Source organism: Gopherus evgoodei, chromosome 4 (assembly GCF_007399415.2).
Source record: "Gopherus evgoodei ecotype Sinaloan lineage chromosome 4, rGopEvg1_v1.p, whole genome shotgun sequence".
In the NCBI taxonomy this organism is placed as follows: Eukaryota; Metazoa; Chordata; order Testudines; family Testudinidae; genus Gopherus; species Gopherus evgoodei.
Genome location: NC_044325.1, coordinates 90,475,170 through 90,499,531, shown reverse-complemented (window position 1 = coordinate 90,499,531; position 24,362 = coordinate 90,475,170). Strand labels below are relative to the sequence as shown.

The 24,362-nt window shown below is 40.2% G+C and overlaps 1 protein-coding gene across 6 annotated transcripts in view; it reads right to left on the bottom strand.

Moving 5' to 3' along the window:
• Positions 1–24,362, bottom strand: part of ANO5 (anoctamin 5) — a 92,319-nt gene that overhangs the window by 19,627 nt on the left and 48,330 nt on the right. For 5 of the 6 annotated variants that reach the window (XM_030560167.1, XM_030560168.1, XM_030560169.1 and 2 more), the window contains 8 exons: positions 15,530–15,598; positions 13,955–14,239; positions 13,386–13,499; positions 10,698–10,813; positions 9,385–9,519; positions 7,719–7,824; positions 7,563–7,623; positions 5,548–5,699 (listed from right to left, as the gene is read on the bottom strand). In XM_030560167.1, the coding sequence (XP_030416027.1) occupies positions 5,548–5,699; positions 7,563–7,623; positions 7,719–7,824; positions 9,385–9,519; positions 10,698–10,813; positions 13,386–13,499; positions 13,955–14,239; positions 15,530–15,598 (1,038 nt within the window). The remainder of the gene's footprint in view (positions 1–5,547; positions 5,700–7,562; positions 7,624–7,718; positions 7,825–9,384; positions 9,520–10,697; positions 10,814–13,385; positions 13,500–13,954; positions 14,240–15,529; positions 15,599–24,362) is intronic. The other variant, XM_030560171.1, reaches the window with a different exon arrangement.

Here is a 24,362-nt window from a genome sequence, read left to right as displayed (position 1 = left end):
TCAATAATAAAGCCAATAACCAGGAAGACTAGGTTAAACAAAATCATGCACAGTGCCTGAAGGACGATTGTGTTTGCTTTCTCCAATTAACAGTATTTGATTTTGAGAACAAGAGAAAATTACTGCTATAGTTCCAAGTCAGTTGTAATACAGCTCTGGCTTCAAAATTTCATTACTGTTTTCAGTGTTTTTCACATCAAGGTTTCTTACAATAAATGTTTACTTAAATGTACTAATTTGTTCCACACAGCCACAAAGCATTTTACTCCACTCCTTCAAATCCTTTTTTTCAGTTGAAGAAATGGTTAAGTTTATTAGTTGCCAATCTAACTGCACTATCATGCAGCTATATCTTACCCCAAAGATTATTCCTATATAGCACAAGAACAGTTTCCCATTTTCATGTAAAGTCTTCTTTTTAACAACCATTTCTAACTCCTAAAATATCAGATCAGATGGATTAACAAGGGCTAATACAAAGGGTAGAGAAATTAGTACAGCACATAAAATCTGATAATTATGTTACTTATGCCTCGTCTACACTGAAAAAGTTATACAGGTCAAGAGTGTCAAAAAAACACAGCTACATTGATCAAGGGTGTGAAAAAACCACAGCCCTGACTGACATCACTATGCCAACAAAATCCCTAGTGTAGACACAAGTCTGTCGATGGAAAATAGTTTCCGCAGACATACATAATTTCATTCAGGGAGGACATGTTCCTACATTTACAGAAAGCCATTCTGTGGTATAGGCTGCACTACCTATACCTACACTACCACTGGTATAGAAATCATAGGGTTAGAAGAAGGGTCATCTAGTCATATAGTCTCCATAGTGTGGAACTCTCTAGGACAGGGGTGGGCAAACTTTTTGGCCCAAGGGTCACATCTGGATATGGAAATTGTATGGCGGACTATGAATGGTCACAAAATTGGAGATTGGGATGTGGGGGCTCCAACTGGGGGTGCAGGCTCTGGGATGGGGCTGGGGATGAGGGGTTGGGGGTGCAGGAGGGTGCTCTGGGATAGGACTGAGGGGTTCGGAGGGTGGGAGGGGAATCAGGGCTGGGGGTTGGAGCGTGGAAGGGGGTCAGGTGTGCAGGCTCCGGAGGGCTCTTATCTCAAGCAGCTCCTGGAAGCAGTGACATGTCCCGCCTCCGGCACCTACCCAGAGCGTGGCCAGCTGGCTCTGCATGCTGCCCCGTCCACAGGTGCAGCCCCTGCAGTTCCCACTGGCCAAGGTTCTGGGCCAATGGGAGCTGCGGGGGCAGTGCTTGCAGTGGAGGCAAAGAGTGGAGCGCCCTGGCTTCCTCTATGCGTAGGAGCTGGAGGGAGGGACATGCCGCTGCTTCCGGGAGCCATGTGGAGCCATGGCACACATGGAGCAGGGCAATCCCTGGACCCTGCTCCCCAGTGGGAGCTCGGGGGCAGGATTAAAATGTCTGAAGGGCTGGTTGTGGCCCCCGGGCCATAATCTGTCCACCCCTGCTCTAGGACAAGTGCTGTTTTCTCATTATGTCTGTGTACAATGCCTTCCACGATGGGGCTCTGATCCTGAGTGGGGTCTCTAGGCACTACCATAATACAAATATTAGTACTGCTACTACTAATAATAATAATGCCATATAACTACTGAGACAAAGTAGATGCTTGTTTTGAAATAAGGTGATATTGGACCTCAGGCATTTTCTTGAAACTACTTTATTTCTGTTACACAAAACCACCAGTACTGGACAGAATACGGTTCTCTGTTACTCTGGTGTAATGCAGAGTAATTTTACTGGATTCAGTAAATGTCTCTCAGTGTAACTGAGAAAAGCATTTTCTTTTGTGTCAACCACATAGCATCAATCATTTTATGAGGGCTGTTCATAACTGAGACAAATGACAAGATTCTTTAGCCAGCTGAAGACCAATTTGTGCACAAGACACAATTTGAATTTGAAGTGTATAGCGCTGTACTTTTTTGGGTGAAAGATATGACTGTCTAAAATACACTTAAACTTTTATCAATGAATAATTCTAAGCACTCTTGCAGCTTGATTGGCATAAGTTATATTCAATGATAGTATACAATAAAAGTCTTCCCCCTTAACGGAATTATAAAAACAACTGAAGTTAATGTTATATGTATACAAAACCAATGTCCTTTCACACTTTCAGTATCACACATTAGGTAATGAAAGGAAATGAAGCTACAGTGTGGATAACCTGTATAATTTTCTATGCCTGAGCACTGACAGGGATTGCTACAAAAGCCTCTGAAAATCTGCAAAGATAACAAATGCTTTCTGTCATAAAGAAAAGGCTCAGAAGGTAATTGAGGTTTTAATGGCAAATGTCAATACATACTCAAAGAAAAAGAAACAGCTATGCATTGATTTCTTGTTCTGTCTTATAATGCCACGCTCAATTTTCACGTCTGAGACAAGAAAATACATTGATGGGCAACTCCTGATCTCCTGTACAAGACAAAATAAACAATTTTGCACAGGGGTCCACCATGCTTTTAGGGGTGACGGAATCGTTTCTGAGTCTAAGCAGTACCAGCAAATCTGCTCCAGATACGCTGCAACTATAGCTTATATGTAACTGTATAAGCATCTATGTTTGCTTCACCTTCCATGACCCAACACTGGGATTTTAGGCCAGTAGATGTACACAATCACTGTCCACTAGTCATGCCCTTACTTCCCTGTTCAAAACCCACTATGTTTTGTCATGGACAGTGAGACTGCAGCACACTGCTCTGCAAGACACGAGAGTTATGTGACTTTCCCACTTAGTAGAACCACATTGGTTCTGATGCTTTGTGGGTACTGTGGAGCTATACAAGAAGGAAAAGTATTTAGCCCTAAGCACAGACAGGGACACATGTCAACATATATTATTAAACAGGCAGATGTTCCTTTCCAATGAGTCCGATCCAGCAGTCAAAAACAGTTACTTGTCTGAAATGTTCTTTCGATCAATCTAAAAACAAAAACTCCACAGAGCTACACCGATGGCCTTGAGCTCAAGCAGTCATGCTGTGTGATTTTCAGAGATATTTATCTCACCGTTGAAGTGCATATCACACTGAGGCATAAAAATGACAATGGTGCCCTAGCATAAGTAGAAAAACTCTCAGTGAGAAAAAAAGATCAATGTATATTTCTCCTAAAAAGTAAGGAGGCTTGAAGGGAAGGGCCATGCTGTTCATGTAACAGTATGCTGCTTTTACAGCCATGGCTAAATTGAAATTTTTCCTCTGAAAAACGTGTTACTTTCATGTATCTGTTTGCACGACTGGTGAAAAGGAACTATTTAAAACACAAAGGGACAAAGAGTGTGACTGAGACAGTCCATTTTAAGATGACGGAGGCTATTCCAGAATACAAGAAATGTCAATCATATATTCTAGAAACCTGCTTAAAAAAATGATAATGGAAAAACTAACAAGCACATAATATCTAATTGCATCCCAAATTTAACTTCAGACTCATATCATGGGCCTTCACAAGGTTCACCTCCTCAGCACTTAACACAAGCAAGTTTAGCCATCAGAGGACAAACACAACACCTATCCACCTTTTCTGCATCTTTTTTGTGTAAGGAGTTATTTGTCTTGCATTCCGTTCTGCAGTGAAGACAACAAATGTGTTTTCTTTCATTTGGAAAAATTATAGGTTTGTTTCAACTGGAAACAGAGAGGAGGGATGTCATAAACAGATAGCTAAGGGTTAACGTCTCTTTCACCTGGAAAGAAGTACTCTGAACCACCTGACCAGAGGACCAATCAGGAAACAAGACTTTTTCAAATCTGGGTGGAGGGTTTGTTGTGTGTGTGTCCTTTGTTCTTTGTCTTCTGCCTGAATTTCTCTCAGCTAGAGAAGGATTTTTTCTATTTCCTGCTTTCTAATCTTCTGTTTCCAAGTTGTGAGTACAAAGTAGGTTTTTCTTTTGTATTTACATGTTTATAGTTGCTGGAGTGCTTTGAATTGTATTCTTTTTGAATAAGGCTGCTTATTCAATATTCTTTTAAGCAATTGACCCTGTATTTGTCACCTTAATACAGAGAGACCATTTGTATGTATTTTTTTTTCTTTTTATATAAAGCTTTCTTTTTAAGACCTGTTGAAGTTTTTCTTTAGTGGGGAACTTCACGGAATTGGGTCTGCAGCTCACCAGGGAATTGGTGGGAGGAAGAAATCAGGGGGAGGTCTGTGTGTGTTAGATTTACTAGTCTGACTTTGCATTCCCTCTGGGTGAAGAGGAAAGTGCTTTTGTTTCCAGGACTGGAATTACAGAGTGTGGACTCCCTCTGCTTAGATTCACGGAGGTTGCTTCTGTGTATCTCTCCAGGAGCACCTGGAGGGGGGAAGGGAAAAGATTTATTTCCCTTGTTTTGTGAGACTCAAGGGTTGGGTCTTGGGGTCCCCAGGGAAGGGTTTCGGGGGGACCAGAGTGCCCCAAAACACTCTAATTTTTTGGGTGGTGGCAGCAGTACCAGGTCCAAGCTGGTAACTAAGCTTGGAGGTTTTCCTGCTAACCCCCATATTTTGGACGCTAAGGTCCAAATCTGGGACCAGGTTATATGACAAGGGATACTTCAGTTTGTGCTGTATCATCATTTCTGTATTCAGCATTCCTTTTAAGTAAACAAAAATGTCTACTGCACAGAAACCCAAGAGCCAGTATGACTTTTGCTATCTCTGTAAAGCAGACTTTTCCTTTTCTATACCTAGTACTTTCTATTGCTTTGCCGCATTCCTTATCATGCAGACAGCAAACATCTGTTGATTGGTCATTTCTCCTTAGCTACATTGTGTGCGTGTATGTGTATCTATCTACATATACATGTATATATATAATTTGTCATATTACATTCATGTAAAGAGTGAAAACGTCAATTCTTACCATGCAGCTACCTGCTGCAAGAAAATAATAGGTGACAAGTTATGGGGCCAGATTCTGCCCTAGTTTAAACCTGATGTGTTTCTATTGTGTTCAATGAGATTGCACGGGATCTGGGCTGACTGAATTTAGTCCTGTAAAGTTCTATATGCCAAACTTTCTACTCCCAGACATAGGGCTTGTTAAAAAAATATCATCTACCATCATTCTGATGAAAAACAAGGAAAATAATTTCACCAAGTGTTTGCAACATCTTTTTGATGCTCTCTGTATATCTTGGATCTTCTACAACCATCATCACCATAATGTCCGAGTGCTTAACCAGCTGTCAGACACCAAAGTAAATGCGAGAAAATTTCATTGAGTTGAGCAGATTTACTTCAGATTGCTCCTGGTATAACAGACAGCAGAACGTGCCTCATTGCTTCGTGTAGCACAGTACCTGAAAGTCTGCTTTGTCCTCATACAAGTGGTTCACTGCCACCATAGTGTCACAGATCTTTACTCAGCAATTAGATGCTAACTAGTTCCTAAGACAACCATCACATTACAAAAAAGTGTTAATATGGAATTTTAGCATAAAGTTTTGTCTATTTTGGTGTCCACCCAACAGACATCTTCACACACTGAGCATTTTTTTTTAATTACCTGAGTCACTGGATTCTTTTTCCTGTGGGTACATTTGGCTTCATATTCTGGCCTCAGCTGGAGCTGTTGCTGTTCCTCTTCAAAATCAACCAAATCCCATTCATATTTGAGTCTAGCCTGTCGCCGCTTCCAAAACTCCAAGAAAAGTGTTACTGTAAGTGAAAAATGTCAAATAAATCACGTTATGAAAAGTGAACTGACTGGTAGGCTCTAGATACCACCCAAATTAAACAACCCTTCTCTCTCGTGTCTCATGATTGCCATTCTATTACTTCTTCTCTCAATGTGATTTGCCTGATGTTCATTCCATAAATCAGCCACAAAAGAAAGCTCACTGCTAAGAGCTGTAATATGAATTAGATATATTTATTGGTAAATTGAAGTGTAAATGTTGTTGAGTAGAGAGCAGGATGACAAAGTAGCAAGCCCTCATGACTGCATTAGATAAGACACACACATTTTATTACAGTGATTAGTTAAAACACAAGCAGCTACACAGAACTAACAAATAAGCTGGGATATTTCAACCTAGGCCATTGGGTACAAGAATCTATTATGGAAACATCTTTACTATAGATAAGCAGAACTGTTTTTCAGTAGAATGCTTTTCAAAGTTTTCCAAGAAGCATCAGATGCTCTTTTGAGGGTTATTTTGATAAGATGGCATTTTGAAGATACTGAGCTTCAGATGTTTCTCAGAAAGTCAAGGGAGAGCTTGGCTTAAGAACTTTCTTTTTTGAAATAGCAGAGTATAGAGGCTTGTGTGTATATGAATGTCAAAATGACAAGGTATCTAAAAAGCTTCAAAAAGTCCTCTACAAACTGATCTAAAATGCTGCAAACATCTGGTAATCTGAAATGTCTGTATCTGAGTTGGTAAGAGTTTGTGGGTTGAACATACACAAGAAAGGGTTTATGTTGTGGTACTCTATAAGCCGTGGTAGAGCATTCTGGAAATATGAACTTATTTATGCCATTCAAGGCACAATGTTTAAAAGTAAGAAAGATCTTGAAGAACACAAGCTTACAAAATCTATTCATTCTGAAATTTCCTGAAAGATCCCAGTGCAAAAGATGGTGCCTAGACTCTAAGATGATAAATAGACATATGATAGACAGACCTTTGTGGGATAATGGAAACTGTAATATGGTTCTTTCTGGTGGGCTAAGACATTTGATACATTCTTTCATGGTTTAATCACCCAAACGGGAAAGGTTCTTTATTAATTAAGGTAAAGAATAGGAAATAATAAGCATACTCTCACAGACATTTACAAAGATGCATATGAAATTTAACAAAAGAACAAGCATTAAAGTCAATAGAATTTTGTATCTAAAATGGATATGTTAAATGGCATGAATAAAACAATGACAAATACATGCTTACAGGAAGTCCCATCACAGAGAAGACAACTCAGTTAAATACATCTGAGTTCTGCATCTTCAAAATACACTCGTCTGATTTCCCTGGTGCAAACGTGGGACAATGTAAGGGTTCAGGTCCTAAGGCTACCTATAATAACGCACTCTATGCGCCTATGTACTACTTTCTGCTTGTGGCAGCCATCAATCAGAAGTAGAAAAAATTTGCTTCATAGGGTGAGAAAGAGAAGCTTTATTGCAAGGATCAGAAGAAAAGAGAGAACACAGTCTGAATTGCCTTCAACTGTTTAAAACCTGTTGTCACGTAGGGAAGAAACTAGCAACGTGTTCACTACAAATTAGGTTATTAAAATAAAATAATAATTGTAACATTAGGATTGACCTGTAGATAAACAATTCTGCAAAAACACAGTCTTTAATTGCATTGCACCAGGTGTGTGGGTTGTTTAAGGTACTAGGTTATGTTTTCTGTAAAGAGCAATTCCTCCCCAACTTTAAATTATTTTTATTCTTTGGTGGGGTAAATATTTTTAGATTTAAGGCAAAACAAAATGGCTTTCCCAACATCCCTGAAAGGTTTAGTCAAGATCTCCCCATTGCTTTATTTAAACTTTGTTATCAAATGTACTCACCCCATATGCCCATGAAAATTGCAAAAAAAAGTGTTGCCACGTTATCAAACAAATGGGAGTACTGTAACAGAAACACACAGGGACAGGACAATTCAGTGACAGAACAGTTTTAAATAAAGCAGAACATGACAAATAATTGCAGAGTTGGATACAGACCTTTGAGGATTCACATGTGGTGTTCAGCTTCCAGTACTCACATTTCTCATCACAAAGAGGACACATGATGATCTCTCCTCCAATCGCAGGGGCACAGATTTCTGTGCTGAGGAGAAAAAGATGGTTTTACATTTTCTTCAGAAGCTCAATATGACATTTCTTTTGGAAAAAGATCAAAGCTTCACTCATTCAAACTTAAGGGTTTTTAGCTTTGCTGATGATGTGTCAAGGTTACATACTATGATACAACTGTAGCAAGTCAGAGAAACCTCCAGGAAAAAACCAGTTGCTCCTGGAAATGGAGTTGGTGATTCACTTCGTGCCATGCTTCCCTCTGTGCCAGTACTGAATCAGTACTTCAGCATTCTGTTCGGGAGGTACTGTGCTGGATGTACAGTCTTTCAGATGAGATATAAACAAAGGTTCTTTCTAATCTGGTCACTAAAGAGTTCATAGCACTTTTTTTTTTCAACTTTCTTCTTTTTATTTCCTGTTATATATTGTTGTGTAGTGTTGCTGTATAATATTAAGCAGCTTCCATTTTTTAATCGTAAGTAACCATATTGCAGGACTAGGTGAAGTGACCTGTGTGTATACCTTTTAATGACCACTTAAGTCTGAATGTGCATAGGGATCTTTCAGGAAGAATATAGGATATTATGAATATAACACAAGTCTCATACTGGCATAATTAGCAGAACAGGGTACAGAGGTACCAGTTCCTGAATGCACTTTTTAGCTACACACGTCAGAGACCAAAACAAACTTTGAATGTCCACTACATGTGAAGCCTGGTTCATCTCTGATGGGAGATGTTCTCTGTATCGCTCCTGGACATTTTTGGTAATTATTCACTATTGTTGGCCCTCTGAAGGAGGCCAATAGCTTTCTCTACAAGATGGATCAAAACTGGAGGGTCTAAGGCAACAAACGAACAGGTGATACATAAACAATCTTTATGACAGAGAAGCTTAAAACGGGCAGAAATGGTAGTATCCTGAGGACCCTACAAGCCACAGCATTGCCTGGATAAGAGCAGAGTGAAAATCCTTTGCCAAATTAAAACAAAAATTTCAACTTCCAACTATATGTTAGGTTTTACTGTGCAGTAGACAGCTGTGTTCTATTTGTGCAACCCCAATTAAGCCACTGGAGGTTGTCTGGGTGTAACAGAGCAGAGTTTCCCCCTTTGCTTAATAACATTTTATGTTTGCTGCTTTTTTATAATGAGCAAAACTACATTCTTTAGTTGGCTTTGTATTTTCAGGATCATTCCTACTTGTAATTTTATTTTTGGTAGATGTTAATACAAATTAGGACTTCTACATATACAAAAATACTGAACATAAGCAGTTATGAAAATGTGATGCTCTAAAAACACAGTATACAGCTAGCAACAGAGTCCTGTGGCACCTTACAGACTAACAGATATATTGGAGCATAAGCTTTCGTGGGTGAATACCCACTTCGTCAGATGCAAGCTTATGTTCCAATACATTTGTTAGTTTATAAGGTGCCACAACACTCTTCGCCGCTTTTACAGGTCCAGACTAACACGGCTACCCCTCTGATAGTATACAGCTAGACATTTTAAAACTATAATCCTTCTTTTTAACAAACAGGGTAAAGATATCTCTTTCAATGTAATTTTGGCAGTTACATTCACCTGCTCATATTTTCATCCATTGTAAACAAACCATACAGAAAACAGATTAAGCCAACCAGTGCTGCAAAGAACAGCATCTCTGTGTAGAAACCCAGCCAGGCAAAATAGATTCCAATCTTCTCTCCATAGTACTTCCTGCACACAAAGAATACAATTGGGTAGGCAAACTCACAAAAACTGCAAATCTCAAAAGGCAAAACTAGCAAGATCCAAGCAAAAGTAAAGATAATGGGCCAGTGTTTGACTCCACCAAATAGTAAATCCAATGATTTATGCTGTATAAATGAGATCCGAATTTAGCCCAAAAAAGAAAGCCACATGTGTTGAACAAGCACAACACAAGTACCTTATTTAGGGAACAGATGAAGCTACCCTTGTTTTCTCTTCAAGGAATACCTTGCTTAAGGAACTCTTTCCCCCATTCTCAATGAAAATACAGATTTATTTGTTTTATGCACCAAAAGGGGATAGCAGAGTATAAAATTTAATGATTCACAATGGCTCCTAAAGGATCATTTTAAAAGAACTGGATATTTATCATAACAAAGGCAACAAGGAGTGTTACTAAAGGTACTAATGGACTAAGGGGACACTGATTGAATCTCAGGCAGGTTTATGCTGGGTTTTAGGCTTAATTACAGTTAAGTTTCAGGCTCAGGCTACATCTAGACTACTCGCCGTATTGGCGGGTTAAAATCGATTGCTCGGGGATCGATATATCGCGTCTCATCTAGACACGATATTTCGATCCCCGAGAGCACTTATATCGATTCCGGAACTCCACCAACCCCAACAGAGTTGCAGAATCGACAGGGGGAGCCGCGGACGTTGATCCCGCGTGGTGAGGACGGGTGAGTAATCCGATCTTAGATATTTGACTTCAGCTACGTTATTCACATAGCTGAAGCTGCGTATCTAAGTTCGATTTCCCCCCGTAGTGTAGACCAGCCCTCAGATTCAAAGTGCCAAATCTCATTGACTGTTCTTGAAACATTTCTACTTTAAGCAGTGAAAGAGATCAACTGATTTTACAAAATACCTGATACTCCTCATAATTTTTTTTCTGCATCTGAAGCAGATCTGGAAAACTGTCCCTTCTACATTTGGCTTTGAATCTGAAGTACAGTTTTGCCTGTCTCTAATAAAACATACACTGTGTACTCTCAGCACATGTGCCTGTTTAGGCACCTGTTTTTCCTCAAACATTAGAAAGGAATAAAAAAATCCCCAGGAGGAACAAATCACAAATGAATGCAGTGAAAACCAATGAAATGTGGCCAAGTGCAATGAACACTTCACAGCCCATATCTTACCTAATGAGATCCAAAGGTTGCTCCTTGTAAAACCGTAAAAACCTGGCCCATTCCATGTATAATGTGTATCTCTCATTGTCACAGTTTGGATCATTTGACTTCTTCCAGTATTGGCACTGTGTGAATGTGCACAGATCAGAGGAGAGACAAAGAAAATCATCAGTAGACTAACACATTACACTAAAATATACAAATCTTAACAGCAACACATCCTGGGTGAGTATTAGGGCCAGCTAAAATTACTTGGTGCTCAACATCATAACTCAACCCTAGAATAACCCTTTTAACACACAATATTTTAAAATATATATACCCACTTGTCAACATGAAAGACCTGCATACATTAGACGTTAACGAAAATTGCACTGATACAGCTATTTAGTGTAAACTCTTAATGTAGGGATGCTGCACTCTTGGAAAAAGGGCCTTGCACTTCTGACTTCTTCTAGTAAGTTACTGGAGTAAGTTGCAGTGGCACAAGCCAAGTTTTACATTAGTGTAGCCTGTCTACATTAGGAGGTTGCAGCGATGAAGCTACATCAGTGAAAATCTTCCTGATGTAGATGAGCCCCAAACAATCCCCACCTCATGAAACAGACTCAAGTCCAAATCCCTTGGGTCAGAATCAGGCTCTTGTGATAAATTCCATAATCAAGGGCCTTCCACTGAGAGATGCAAAGATATACACGTAACACAACGTAAAGCCATTTTTTGTTTCTTCAGAGATTGTTATATTGTGTTTATCACTGCAGTTTCTGAGGCTATAGTGCAAACATCCAATAAAATAAGACTGTCACACTAATTCATTTCAATGGTAGGCTGTACTTTCATAGATTTTCCTATTGTATGACAGAATACTAAGAATAAGAAGAGTTTTCTGATCATTTCAGCTTCCTATTAAATGAATAGGATGGAAGGACTGGAATGCTGTCAATGTTTTTATTGCATTTCTTAAAGCCCCATCTCCTGGAGTCACATGAATATAGGTATGTCTACATTCAAAGTTGTATGTGTAATTCCCAGCTCAAGGAGACATACTTGCACTAGTTGTAATTGAGCCAGTTCACTAAAAATAGAGTGTAGCTACATGGTTTAAGCAGTGGGAGCAGCTAGCCGCCCTAAGTACAATCCCATCCAAAACCCTAGGTACACTTGGGGCAGCTAGCCCCTCTTGGGGCACACATCTCCATAGCTATATTCTATTTTTAGTGCTCTAGCTCAGTCACAGCCAGTGGTGATGTCTCCTTGAGCTGAGAATCATACCTCCAGCTCTAGACATTCCCTTATTGAGAACTTCTGCTTCTGTGTTTTTGTTTTTAAAAAGGCCTCATTCTTTGTTCAGAAAAAGCATGAAAATATGACCCAAGGGCACTCTACAGGTTCAAAAATCAGAAAGTAAGTTAAAAAGAACCCCAAATATTATATTTTAAATAGCTCATGATTTTTAAGTCAATATCATGATTCAAATGTATCTCTTGAGGTTGGTAATACTGGTATTGTGTGGAAAGACATCATAAATGTGTTTTGGCACCACTGCTGTTATTTATTATTATTTGTTTCTGATGTTGCCCACAATGTAATTGCTGCTTGCCAAGCATAAAAATGGCACTGGTCTCACACTGCCATGCTTAAAATCTGAAAACCACCAGAATTCCCATTCACCCAAGTAGCTGGCATCATTCCTTTCAACAGAAGTTTCTCGTTTTCAGAGTCTTTTTCCGATTTGTCTTGTGACAGAAACTTATCAAAGGATTGTCAAAAACAAACAAGGAAATTAAAAAATAAACCAGTGACTTAAAATGCCACTAGGCACCATAATTATCCTCAAACAATTATTAAAAAACAAATGAGGAATTAAATTAGAGTCTCACAAAAACAATAAATTAAAAATACTACCTGGAGGTAAACTTTCAGTGTAATACACTGGTATTTAGTAGCACAGCTCCCTCTTGTTTACACTATAGGTATGTCTACGCTACGCGCTGGGTCGGCCTGCATACACAACTGCAGCCCATGTGACATCCACAGGGTCATACAAGTAGCATATATATTGTGTGGGTGCAGCCCACATAACACACAGAAAGCTGCATATGCAGCCCACAATGGTAAATAGGTTGAGAACCACTGCCCTAAAGCAAAAACCAGAATGTTACCAGACTTTACAATACTGATAGTATGCCACTAGAAGGCATCCTGATGTGGAGAAATGACCACACAAAACTTTGGGGCCAAATTTATCCCTGATGTAACTACTTCAGTGACATTTTATACCACATATAGACATGATTCACAGGGTTCAGCTAAAAATGTTATTCATTTCCTTGTTTTCACCTGTGTTTGTAATATGTTACTATTATAATTTATCTCACAATGTAAAATAAAAACATTTATAAAATACATTGCAGTGTGAATCACAATACTGAACTCTGTGACTGAAACACTTAGGTAAACCCAATACACTTAAGTATATGGAAAAGCACTGTAATGCATACAAAAACAGCATAATAGAGCTGGCAGATATTCCTTGTGCATTACAGAGCAGGAGATCAGAGGGCCCTATAAAAGCTGAAGGGGTTGGGGACCAAATATATTTCGACTGGAAACAGTAATGTCACAGCAGGCAAAGCAAATGAGGGAGGAAAGCTGGACTGTGCTATACCTTTGGGAAAGTACAGCTAAAATACTTACATCATGGAGAGGGTAAGCAGCTGTGTAGGTGCCATTACTTAACAATCTTTTAATCCCAAACTTTTTCTTCCCTTCTTCTGTTCCATAGGGGCACCGTGTTAGAATATAGTACACCTAAAATGCAAACACAGAGAGTTTAATCCTTTTCTGTTATAACATGGTTTGATACCACACTCCACTGATGGATCAAGGAGCATTGCTGATGGGACTGTCCAATCTTCCTCAAAGGTAATGCATTGCAGTAACTGCAATAAAGGGGAAATTAGAGGATCCTCAAGGCTCCACCTGGAACAAGGATGCCCCAGCTGTCCCACCCTAGCTGAGAACTGGTTTCTCAAAAGCCATCTGTACTTAGAAAGATACATAGACATCAGATTTCATCACACAACATCCAGAGACACTGTACCTTACTGCAGCAAAGTAATCAACCTTCTGTAGATTCAGAACTCAAATGGCTGTCTCAGCTTAGTGTTTGATATGTGATCACAGATATCCCCAGGCACCCACCCACCCACAGGCCTATGTTACATTCTGCCTGCACCTGTAAAGAGATGGTTTGAGATACATACTATTCTGTTTCTCCTGGATGCTGAGAAGAAGGTGCTCTCATTGTCAATGAGATAGAGTTCCTGCCTACTTTTGCTGAAGGGTGCCGTGAAGTAGTCTGGTTCAGGGTGCATCACCTTCTCCGGTAGCCTAAAAGGCTCAAGCATACAGTCCAATGGGTTCTCTACAGTAGGGGGAATATCATTTTCCTTGATGGGTGCTTTAATGTTCAGCACTTCAGCATATGTGATCAGAACCTCCCATGGGGCATGGATCTTCACAAAATAAGTTTTGCCATCTTCAGATTCCTGCACAAGAAGAGTTAAGCCTGAGGTCAAACTGAAGTGTGTATGTGTGGGTTAATTAAAATCAAGTCAGACAGTATCCAAAACTTTTCTTTCTTTGTGCTTTTATTATCTTTAAGGCTTACATTGATTCTGAAAAAACAGGAAGAAAAATTTCCCTCCGCCAGAAAGCTTGTATGATTAATGGTAGTGGGTATCTGTACTCTTTTCACTGATCAGAGGCTTATGAGGAAATTTCAAACTGCATCAAACTTGTATATTAAAGGTCAAATTCTCCAGCCTACTTAAAGGCCACAGAAGACACTGAATGCATTGGAAATGGTGTGGTTTTACAGAGCAGGCTATGCAGGGTATAGAAAACCCACACAGCAGTCAAAACTCCTGCATGCAATGGTGCTATGCCATCTCCCAGGCAGAGAGGGCAGTTTTAGGATTGGTGTACTGAGACTGCTGGTGTATAGACCATGGAATCCACAAGTATGCAGATTTCCCTGCAAAACACCCTGTAAATCAGCAGTCATGGAAGCATGCAACCCTGTTACTTGCAGCAGTGGCTAAGGAATGATTCCCCCAAGATACATCCCTAAGAACTTCTCTGCACACAGTATATGTTAGGGTCTGACTCTAAACCAGTAATATTTAACCCCTGGCTTACTGGAGCCCCATCTCTGGTCTCATGGAATCCATTGGTTTTGTCAGAAGTTATTCTGCCCCACCTATTCTCAAGTAGAGTAAGGATAATGCTGACCAGAGAAGCACTTCCCCCGCTATCCCAATCAGATGAGGCAGAAAAGTAACACTGAGCAAATGGACACAACTGCCATCCCAAACCTCTCCCCATCCTGATCCTAATACCCCACAGCATATGAGTAATTCCCATTGACTTCAACAGATGTTACTGGCATGCTGTGCGGAGGTGCTGGAGGAAGAATCTGGCCCAAGCAGAAGTTCCTTTTTACACTGATCTCCCTGTGTAAGTGAACTCATGATTCAGTTATTTTGGGACCATTTCCTTTTCATTACTGAGTAAAACTCAATTATGTCCTCCTGAAACACAACAGTTTTCTTCTCACAGTGCTTAGAATACTTAGCAATTTTTCTTGATCCTATATTAACCTGTTTAACTTCAGTTACTCACATGGTTTGAAGTACTGAAATCTCCTAGAACCACTGATACAATGGTGGATAAAATCTTATCGGAACAGACTAACAAATGTATTATCTAGCAATCTGAAAATTCAGTTATTTGGTCCTATTTTGCTTTGTATGATGAGAACACTGGGGTTTTTTTACCTTTTTGTCTTCTGTTTCTAGCTCCAGACCAGCCTTTTGTAGATTCTTCTCAAATTCTCGCCTTCTTTCCTGAGGATAAATAAAGAGACTTTACTAAAAAAAATGAAGCTGAGGCAATTTTTACTTCATCCGTCAAAAATTTTAACCCTCCCTTTATCCCTGTGTATAGGGTCTGATCTTGTATCCATCAAAGCCAATACGAGTTTTGTCGTTGCCTAAATAGAAGCAAAGTTGGATGCCAAAGAGTAATTTTTCCAAAATTCTACTTGTTGCCTTTTCTCTCAAAGTAGCTGGTCCCTGTATATTGACTATGGCCTGGGGGGAAGGGAATTGATCTAAGTTACACAACTTCAGATATGTGAATAATATAGCTGAAGTCGACATACTCAGACCTACTCACTGCGGTGTCTTCATTGCGCTGAGTCGACTGCTGCCACTCCCCCGTCGACTCTGCCTGCGCCTCTCGCAGCAGTGGAGTACATGAGTCGATGGGAGAGCACTTGTGGATCCATCTCTGCCCGTCGATCCAGTGGGTAGTATAGACATACCCTAGGACTAGCTCCCCAGACCAGAGTAGGTGATCCCAATCCAGCCAATTTAAGAGAGCTGAGCTACACCTGGGCCTATAAATGCACTGTTAGTGAGCAACTGGGAGAGATGGATTGTGACAACCAAACTGGAGTGGTGGGTCCCTGGAGTAAGAGGCTCAGGGAAGCAGCCCTGGGGGCTGTTGCCCAAAGAAGGGAGCAACTGACAGACTAGTAAACTGCCAACAGCAGGAGAACTAGACTCCTGGGAGGGGTGGCCTGAGGCTAAGGAATGAGTTAAGATTGTTTTTTGGTTTGTTTGTTAACCTGTTGAGCAAATAAACCTCCTTGCAAAAGACTGAGCACGGCAATGCATGCTTTGGAGCAAAGGAGAAGAGTGGCCTTGGTGACAGTCGCTAATTGCACTACATGCTGGATTTATCATTTAAATTAAATAAGCAATACCAATTTTGCTTCTTTTAGAAATCACTGGCAAAACTCTTACTGCTTTCAAGATCAGGTCTACAATTAGATATATATTTTTTTAACTGAATAGATTGTTCTACAGAATATTTTTGGGCCATCTATCAAAAAATTAATTTTCAACCAAATTTCCTTTAGACTATAACTATTTCTATATGAAGGCAATCTGTAAAGCAAGAATGTCATAGAACACAAGGAAATACAGGATACTCCTTTTGCATTGACTGTGTGTCAAATGGGGATTCCATGTCTTATGGTACTATATGCTAAATAGATCAGTATGTCTACTGATCACAGTAGCCTTGTACTTTCCTCTGAAACATGTAGTGTTGTGCCAGATGGACTACCAGCCCGACTCAGTATGGCAAGTCCTATGTTCCTAGAAACTGATTTCCTATTGAGACAAAATAGATCATCCTTCTATGACTTCTACGATTTGGTTAATTACTCTTTTTATGTATTGAGCTGGAATCACTTTGACCTTTACATTTTCTCTGTCTCCCATACGAGCATAAGCACACAAACAGAATTGTAGTTTACTGAGTTGATGATCAAATCAACACAAAACAATGCATCTGAAAAGGTTATACAGCATGATGGCCACTACATTCAGGTGACTTATCTAAAAACAATGCCATGTTATGGAGCAGGTACTCAGCTAAATAGAGCACATGGGAGGCTGTCAGTCCTTGAGTCTCAGCCCTACATGCAATTTACAGCAAGCTGCAGTCTGCTTTAATTTTGCATCAGCCAGCAACAACTCCTCACTCTCCCCAGCCCCTGTATTAGAACCTGTGGGGAAGAGGAGAATTAGGAGCCAACTGTGCTGGTTCTATGCCCATTGGGGATTCAAACTTATTGGCAGAATCATCAGTGGGAAAGTTAAGGGCAGTCTCTTCATCCTTTGTGCTGCTCAGGAGGTGCAGGTATACAGAGGACTGGAGAGTTCAGTCCTAAGTGACACATGCATATATTTTATATAAAATACTCTATGAAATAAACTGTAGAATCATAAGATAAATGAAATTATTGTGCTCCATTGATCACCTCACTAGTCCTCTGTCCACTAATTCATCTTCTCTGAAACTTATTCTGGCATTTTGTACTCCTCCAAAGTTTCAAATAAACCATCATATCTTTTCTTATTTTTAAAAAAATGTCAACTTGCCAGGGAACATTTTCCTTCTCTTGCCAAGTATGGAATTTCCCTAAAATGTTCCCTGTCCCAGGCTTAGGATGGGCAATATTTTTTCTAGACATAAAAATGTCACAATTTAAAAATTCATTATCTCATAATCCTGCAGGACTATAAATGGGGGCCCATACTATTGCCTCTATTGTAGACCTTTGTGCCATTTCAGAAGCACAGAGGAATAGTAAAACTAATTTACACAATTACACTAGCTTTACACAACCCCTATGGCAGAGGTTAAAAAAAACAACTTAAAAACTCTCTTAAGTGTTTTTAAGAGATGTTTTCTGGAGCACATGCAGCATATGCATGATACAAGATAGTGTGAAGGTGGGATAAACTAAAATCAGCACTCATGGAATGACCTACAAAACTCACTGCCAGCTTTGCTTCTCATGACCAAGGTGTATCCATCCCACGTCTATGCTAATACAACTTTCATTTCAAATCACACCATCGTGTATTCCCTATACACACTAAAGTGATCCAGTATGAACTTACTGACTAAAGTAGACTTAGATATGAAAACATATTTGATAAGATTACCAAAATTAGGCCCAAAGTCCAATGGGAACAGGGGGACTAATGCAGGTTTAATATCATACATAAGTAATATCAGTTATCTAAGAAAGATAAAAACATATTACAAAGGTAAATCCATCTCTTGATAACGATGATGATTGCTAGTAACAATAATCAGTAAATAAAAAAGGGCAATAGAGTAAAATTACTTTTTAAACTTTACAGCACATTATCCCTTAAGATAAATTTTAAAAAGCTACTCTTGAGCAACAGACTGTCATGCTGGAAAAGTCTGTTGTGTGGCAGAGCATCCACTCTTGTCCCGACTGAAGTCCATCTGTGTAATTTTGAGCCCTAAGAAAAAATATGAACATTCTTATATATATATAAAAAAAAATGAAATATGTGACCAAATTCTGGGTTAATCTAGGCCTCACGCAACCCCATCAACTTCACTGAAGTTGCACAGGGCATAAGTCAGTGTAGAATTTGGCCCTCAGTTAGGAATTTAGGGGCTTGGTGTTATGAAGTGCTGAGCATCTCTAGTTCCCAGCAGGGTGTTCAGTACTTTGCTGAATGTGCTCAGCACTTGGCAGAATCAGACCCATAAAGATAAAAGGTCAGTCCTCTATATATTGTGCTCCTGAAACTTCCATTGAGGCAATCTGAATTTTGAGTGTGAAAGGAATGCAAGTCCAAGACCTACATTTTGGAAATGTATTTACTTTTTCTACTTTAAAAAGCAATAAAATGTTACATTTAATAGTAATCTCCAAGTGATAATGCAGAGAAAGCCAGATTGTGTTTAGCTGTACCATAGTCATGTACTGTGGAACAGAACAGAGTAATGACCTCCTCTTGCCCCACTCCTTCCAAAACTGATATTAAGGCTACCCAGAACATAGATCACAATGTTTAGGGGTAAGCAGGAGTTTTACATCAGTGGCTCTTCCCTAGAGGAAATGAGCAAAAACTGGGCAGGCAGTGGGTGAAACTATGGTTCAGCCCCTCCAGGCACCAGCCTAGCTCTTGGAGACAGGGAGATTCTGCACCCCAGAAAATGGTGTCATAAAATATTCCCCATATGAGAGCTCCCAGAGGTACAAAGTTTGGGATGCTCCCCATGGGGTGGTAAAGAGCATGCTCTAGTCCTGTGGTTTTCAATCTGTGGTACGCGGACCCCTGTGGGTCCACAGACTATGTCTAAGATTTCCAAAGAGGTCCTCCCCTTCATTTGACTTTTTTAGGGCTCCACAAATGAAAAATGGATGGAAACCACCTCTCTAGTCCCAAATAAACAGGTCTAGTCAGAACTTTTTAAAAAACAAACTCAGCTCTTTTTGATCAATAAAATCAGTAAATGTGTGTATAAAAATAAAATATTAGTGAGATCACTCAGAAAAATAAACACTATCTGTCAGAGGTATTGAATAGAAATATAAAGCAAATTGCTAAACATACAATGTAATTTAGGCTTCTGTTAACAGAAAGCTTTATGGCTAGGATTCAGTCATGTGGCTTTTGAACAGCCAAGTATAATACACAGAAAAAATGGTTTCCTGTGGAAATTATTCTGATTTGAATGTTTTACATGTAAATTTTTCCATTCCCCTGTGAATAAAAATTATATATAGCTATGCACAAGATACTGAGTTTATGTTTTGCACTTAAAATAAATACATTAATGCAAATGAGCTTATTAAGTAGGATTTCAAAGTGAAAAAGGTAATGTAATCAGTAACTTTATGGATTACCCCTTATTGAAATATAAATTATTGTTTAAATCTCTCTTTTCACATGTGCTAGACCACTGAGAACCTGTAATGAATACAGTAAGGCTGTGATGAATATAAATCACAAATAGATTTCTTAAATATATCCAGCCTGACTGAATATTTGATTAAAATTTACTACAACTGCCCCCCAAATTTCAATCTTAGGGCTTTATCTAGCTTTGCCTTCAGTGAATGCTAAGGATACGCCTTGAGTGAATGCTAAGGATACTCAGCATCTCCCTGCATCATAAGACAGCTTGGTTTGAAAAATTAAAACAGCTAACCAGATGGCCGCCTGCTGAAAAGTCACCTAGACAAAGCAGTATTAGAAATAAATGTCTAACTTCCAAGACAGCTGAGGCTAACACTTCTCAGAGTTGGACTGAATCCAGAGATTAAAAAGCACCGTTTACATAGATCACAGCATTCCACAACAGCCATTAGAGAATCAATAGTAGAGATAATGGGAATCAACAGGCAGGGGAGATCAAATGGGAAAAAAACTAGGCCTGAAACAAAACCCCAGATACAAACACATCCAGATTTTGGGAGGGTTTGAATCGGATACATATCCAAACTTTTCTATTCAGGTCTATCCCTTTCATTTTGCATGAGTGATAAGGAAAGCTCTATTAATAAGAAAGCTTTTTATGGATGTAATATTTACAAATCTGTTTCAAAGGGTAACTTTGAGGATTATCTCAAGACACCATCCTATTAACTCTGAACTGAACAAACTGATTACAGTTTAAGGACGTGACCTCAAAAGTATGACCATTTTCTTAACAGCAAATTTTTCTCAAGACTTCCCTTGGCAGATTCCCTAGTGCGAACTAGAGATCAGCAAAACACTAAATCTGTAGTATCTGGATTTGTTTTGCATGAAGCTAAGGAAGAGGATGCACATATCTTTAATCATCTAAAGTGCCTTTTCTGAATAGTAATATTGAAATGCCATGAAGAAGTTAATCTCACTCTTATTTACGCAAAACAGTTTCCCTGAAGCAAGCATGAGCATTAGAAACCTGTTGTCACAAATTTTATTCCTTTCCTAAGAATGTTTCTATTCTTAGCCTGTACAATTTTGCCAAGTCACTGTACTGCAGTAAGAGAACTGCACATCTCTGCCAAGAGATTACTGTACAACAACAAACTGCACTGGATTTCTGTAATCTTTCAAACAAAATCCAGTGCCTGAGTGTGTATTTCATTCATATGAAACCACAGATGGTGATTTCTCTGTGGATAAAATTCTGAGCAGAGAGCTGCATAGCACCTACCCATCTAAGGGCTTAAGTGGGACATTAGTTGTGCACATAGGCCTTCACTGGCCCTAAATACAGGGGTGAAATTCACCCCATCTCCATGTTGAAATTGGTGCAATGATGTTTGTCTTCTAAAGCCAAATTTTCCAAATCTGAACTGATTTTTGGCACAAAAAAGGAGACACCTGAATGATGTCTACTTTGGGAAGAAAACATTGCAGTTACAAAACTATGCCTGCAATCCTAATTTTGTGAGTAAAAAGCAGGGACGTCCCATTAAGACTAGGATGAAAATCAGGCCATTAAACTGTGAAAGCACCACTCTTTTTCTTTGGCTTTAGTCCTATTCTCCCTTGCAAGGAGAATCGGTGAAGGAAAACAGGTTTGATCTGCTCCTAATTTAAGATGTGAAGGTTCCATTCAGTTGGGCTGACGGAGGGGAAGTGGGAGTAAATAGTATGGGGACATGGAATGAAAAAAGTCTTAGCTTCAGTGCACGTATTTCTAACTCTTGATGCCATCAGCTGCAATTCAATGGAGTTTGAGGCTCAGAAGATGGTTTTCTGGGAGTGGTAGGTCTATGGTGGTAGCCTTTTATTGCAGCAGGTTCCCTCAGGGGCTGGGCTTAAACAAAGTATTAACTCCAGCTCAGGGCCAGCTCCAGCGTTTTTGCTGCCCCAAGCAGCAGAAAAAAAAAAGCCACGATCACACTTCAGTGGCAGCTTTACCGCCACCGCTTCCTCAGCAATTTGGTGGCAGGTCCTTCCCTCTGAGAGGGACTGAGGGATCCACCGCCGAATTGCCACCGAAGACCCGAATGTGCCACCCCAAGCACCTGCTTGCTGCGCTGGTGTCTGGAGCTGGCCCTGCTCCTGCTCTGTATATGGGCCTGGATCCACAAAGGGATTTAGGTGCCTCAAAAATCACAGGAACATCAATAAAATCCACAAAGCCTGAGTTAGGTGGCTTCCTGTACTCCCTGGATTCCCTATATAATGTATCAGGTGAGACAGGTGTCTAAGAACATGATCCACAAAAGCCAACACACTAGCCAATGGAAGATGTGAAGGAGAGGGTCATATCTAAGCCCCATCTATTTCACGGAAACAGACGCCTAAATCCAGGCTGCAGGGAGGTCCCTATCTCTGCTTGTGATTCACAGCCAGGAACCTCTCCTGGAGTCAGGTGGCTAAGGTGCTTAAGTTGTTTCTTGTGAGAACGAGTTAGGGCCCTGCTTCACGCCACACAAAATGGTTGGAGGAAGAGATGCCCACCTAATATCTTTTAGCTCAGTGCTTAGAGAATTTAAATACATCAGTAGTCATTGGGTCAGAGAGAGCAAGAGAGAGAATGAGTCTATAGCCTGATGGTTAGAGCACTTATCCAGGAGCTAGGAGACCCCGGGGCCAGTTCCCCTGCACCATTGACTCATTAATTATTTATCCACAGTGGAACAGCTTCTGTAGGAGAGATTGAAGAAGCCCCATACCAGAATATCCCATAGCCTTGGTCACATCCCAGGTGAGTTCTCTAACCATTGGGCTAAAAATTATAAGGTAGGTAATAGCACTCCCACCTCCTCCTCCAGCCAGATTCTGAATGAGATTCGATCTAACAGATGGCCTCTGAGCACACCCACTGGATCAGGCTCCACAGGTGAGAAAGATGCTTCTTTTCCTAGCTTTTCTTGGTTCGTGGATTGCTTTGGGGATTAGGCAGGACATTGGTGTAAGGCAGCAGTACAGTTCCTGGCCAATGGGAGCTGCAGGGGCAGCACTTGGGGCAGGGGCAGTGTGTAGAGCCCCCTGGCTGCCCCTACACAGAGGGGGACATGTCGCTGCTTCCGGGAGCCACATGGAGCCATGGCACATATGGAGCGAGGCAAGCCCCGGCCAGCTCCCCGGCAGGACCTTGAGGGCCAGATTAAAATATCTGAAGGTCTGAATGTGGCCCCTGGGCTATAGTTTGTCCACCCTTGGTCTAGCCCATGCTACCTCCAGCTACACTGCTATTTTTAGCATCTTTGCTTGAGCTGAGCTAGCACATCTGTCTATCTCCTTTGGGAAGCAGGGTCCCAGCTGCAGTGTAGACATATTCTTAGAGAGAAAGCATTGTGTGCAGTCTTTCAATTGTGCTTTTGAATTAACTATTGCCTGGGGGTTTTATTTTCTCTTTTTCCATTATAATCTTGGTAATTAAGTCTCTCCTCCTTCTTGTTTCCTGAGGTTGACTAGTGCTGCCCAACATGTAGGGGTTTGTGTTTATAGCAGAAGTGCTGAACCATTCATCGCGTATATATATCTGTTTCTTTCTTTTCTCTGTTGACTGGCATCCTCTTCCATCTTATTAATTCCTTTTGCTATATGGTAGAACAAGAAGCCTCTTGATAATCCTGGCAGGGAAATCATACTGCTGTATATGCAGAAGCCAAAGGATCAATTTGAGAACGGAATAGAGTGCTTTCAAACAAGCATTAGAGTGCTTTTTAACAAGCAAGGTCTTATAGGATTGTTGCTGTAATAAAAACACTACTCTCTCCAGACATATTGGCTAGGTTTGGCCTGCTAAGGAGGCTAGGCTGTAAGATCAGGGAAGTGCAGAAACGATGTGCTGAGTCAAAAGAAAGGACATTCTCTTTTGATGTTTTTCTTGATGTTGCTTTTTTTAGTTTATTGAGATTGCAATAATAAAATTCTAGGGTTTTGTAAGTCAGGGACTGATCTTTCCAGCTGTTTTGCGTCCTACAACTAGAACACAAGACTTTTTTGTTTAAAAGGAGGATTAATATTTGCATAAGAGTGCAGGGAACACAAACTCTTAAACAAGGCATTATTTCCTTAATAGGAAAGTATAAATTAGACAGCCCAGCCTTGCAGTTCCTTTCTTAGGCCTGGTCTACACTAGGGTGGGGGATGAGGTCGAGCTAAGTTGGTCTAAGTTATGCAACTTCAGCTATGCTATTTTCATAGCTGAAGTCGAGGTACTTAGAGTTACTTACCACGGTGTCTTCACTGCGGTAGGTCGGCTGCTCACGCTCCCCTGTCGACTCTGCGTATGCTTCTCACTCCA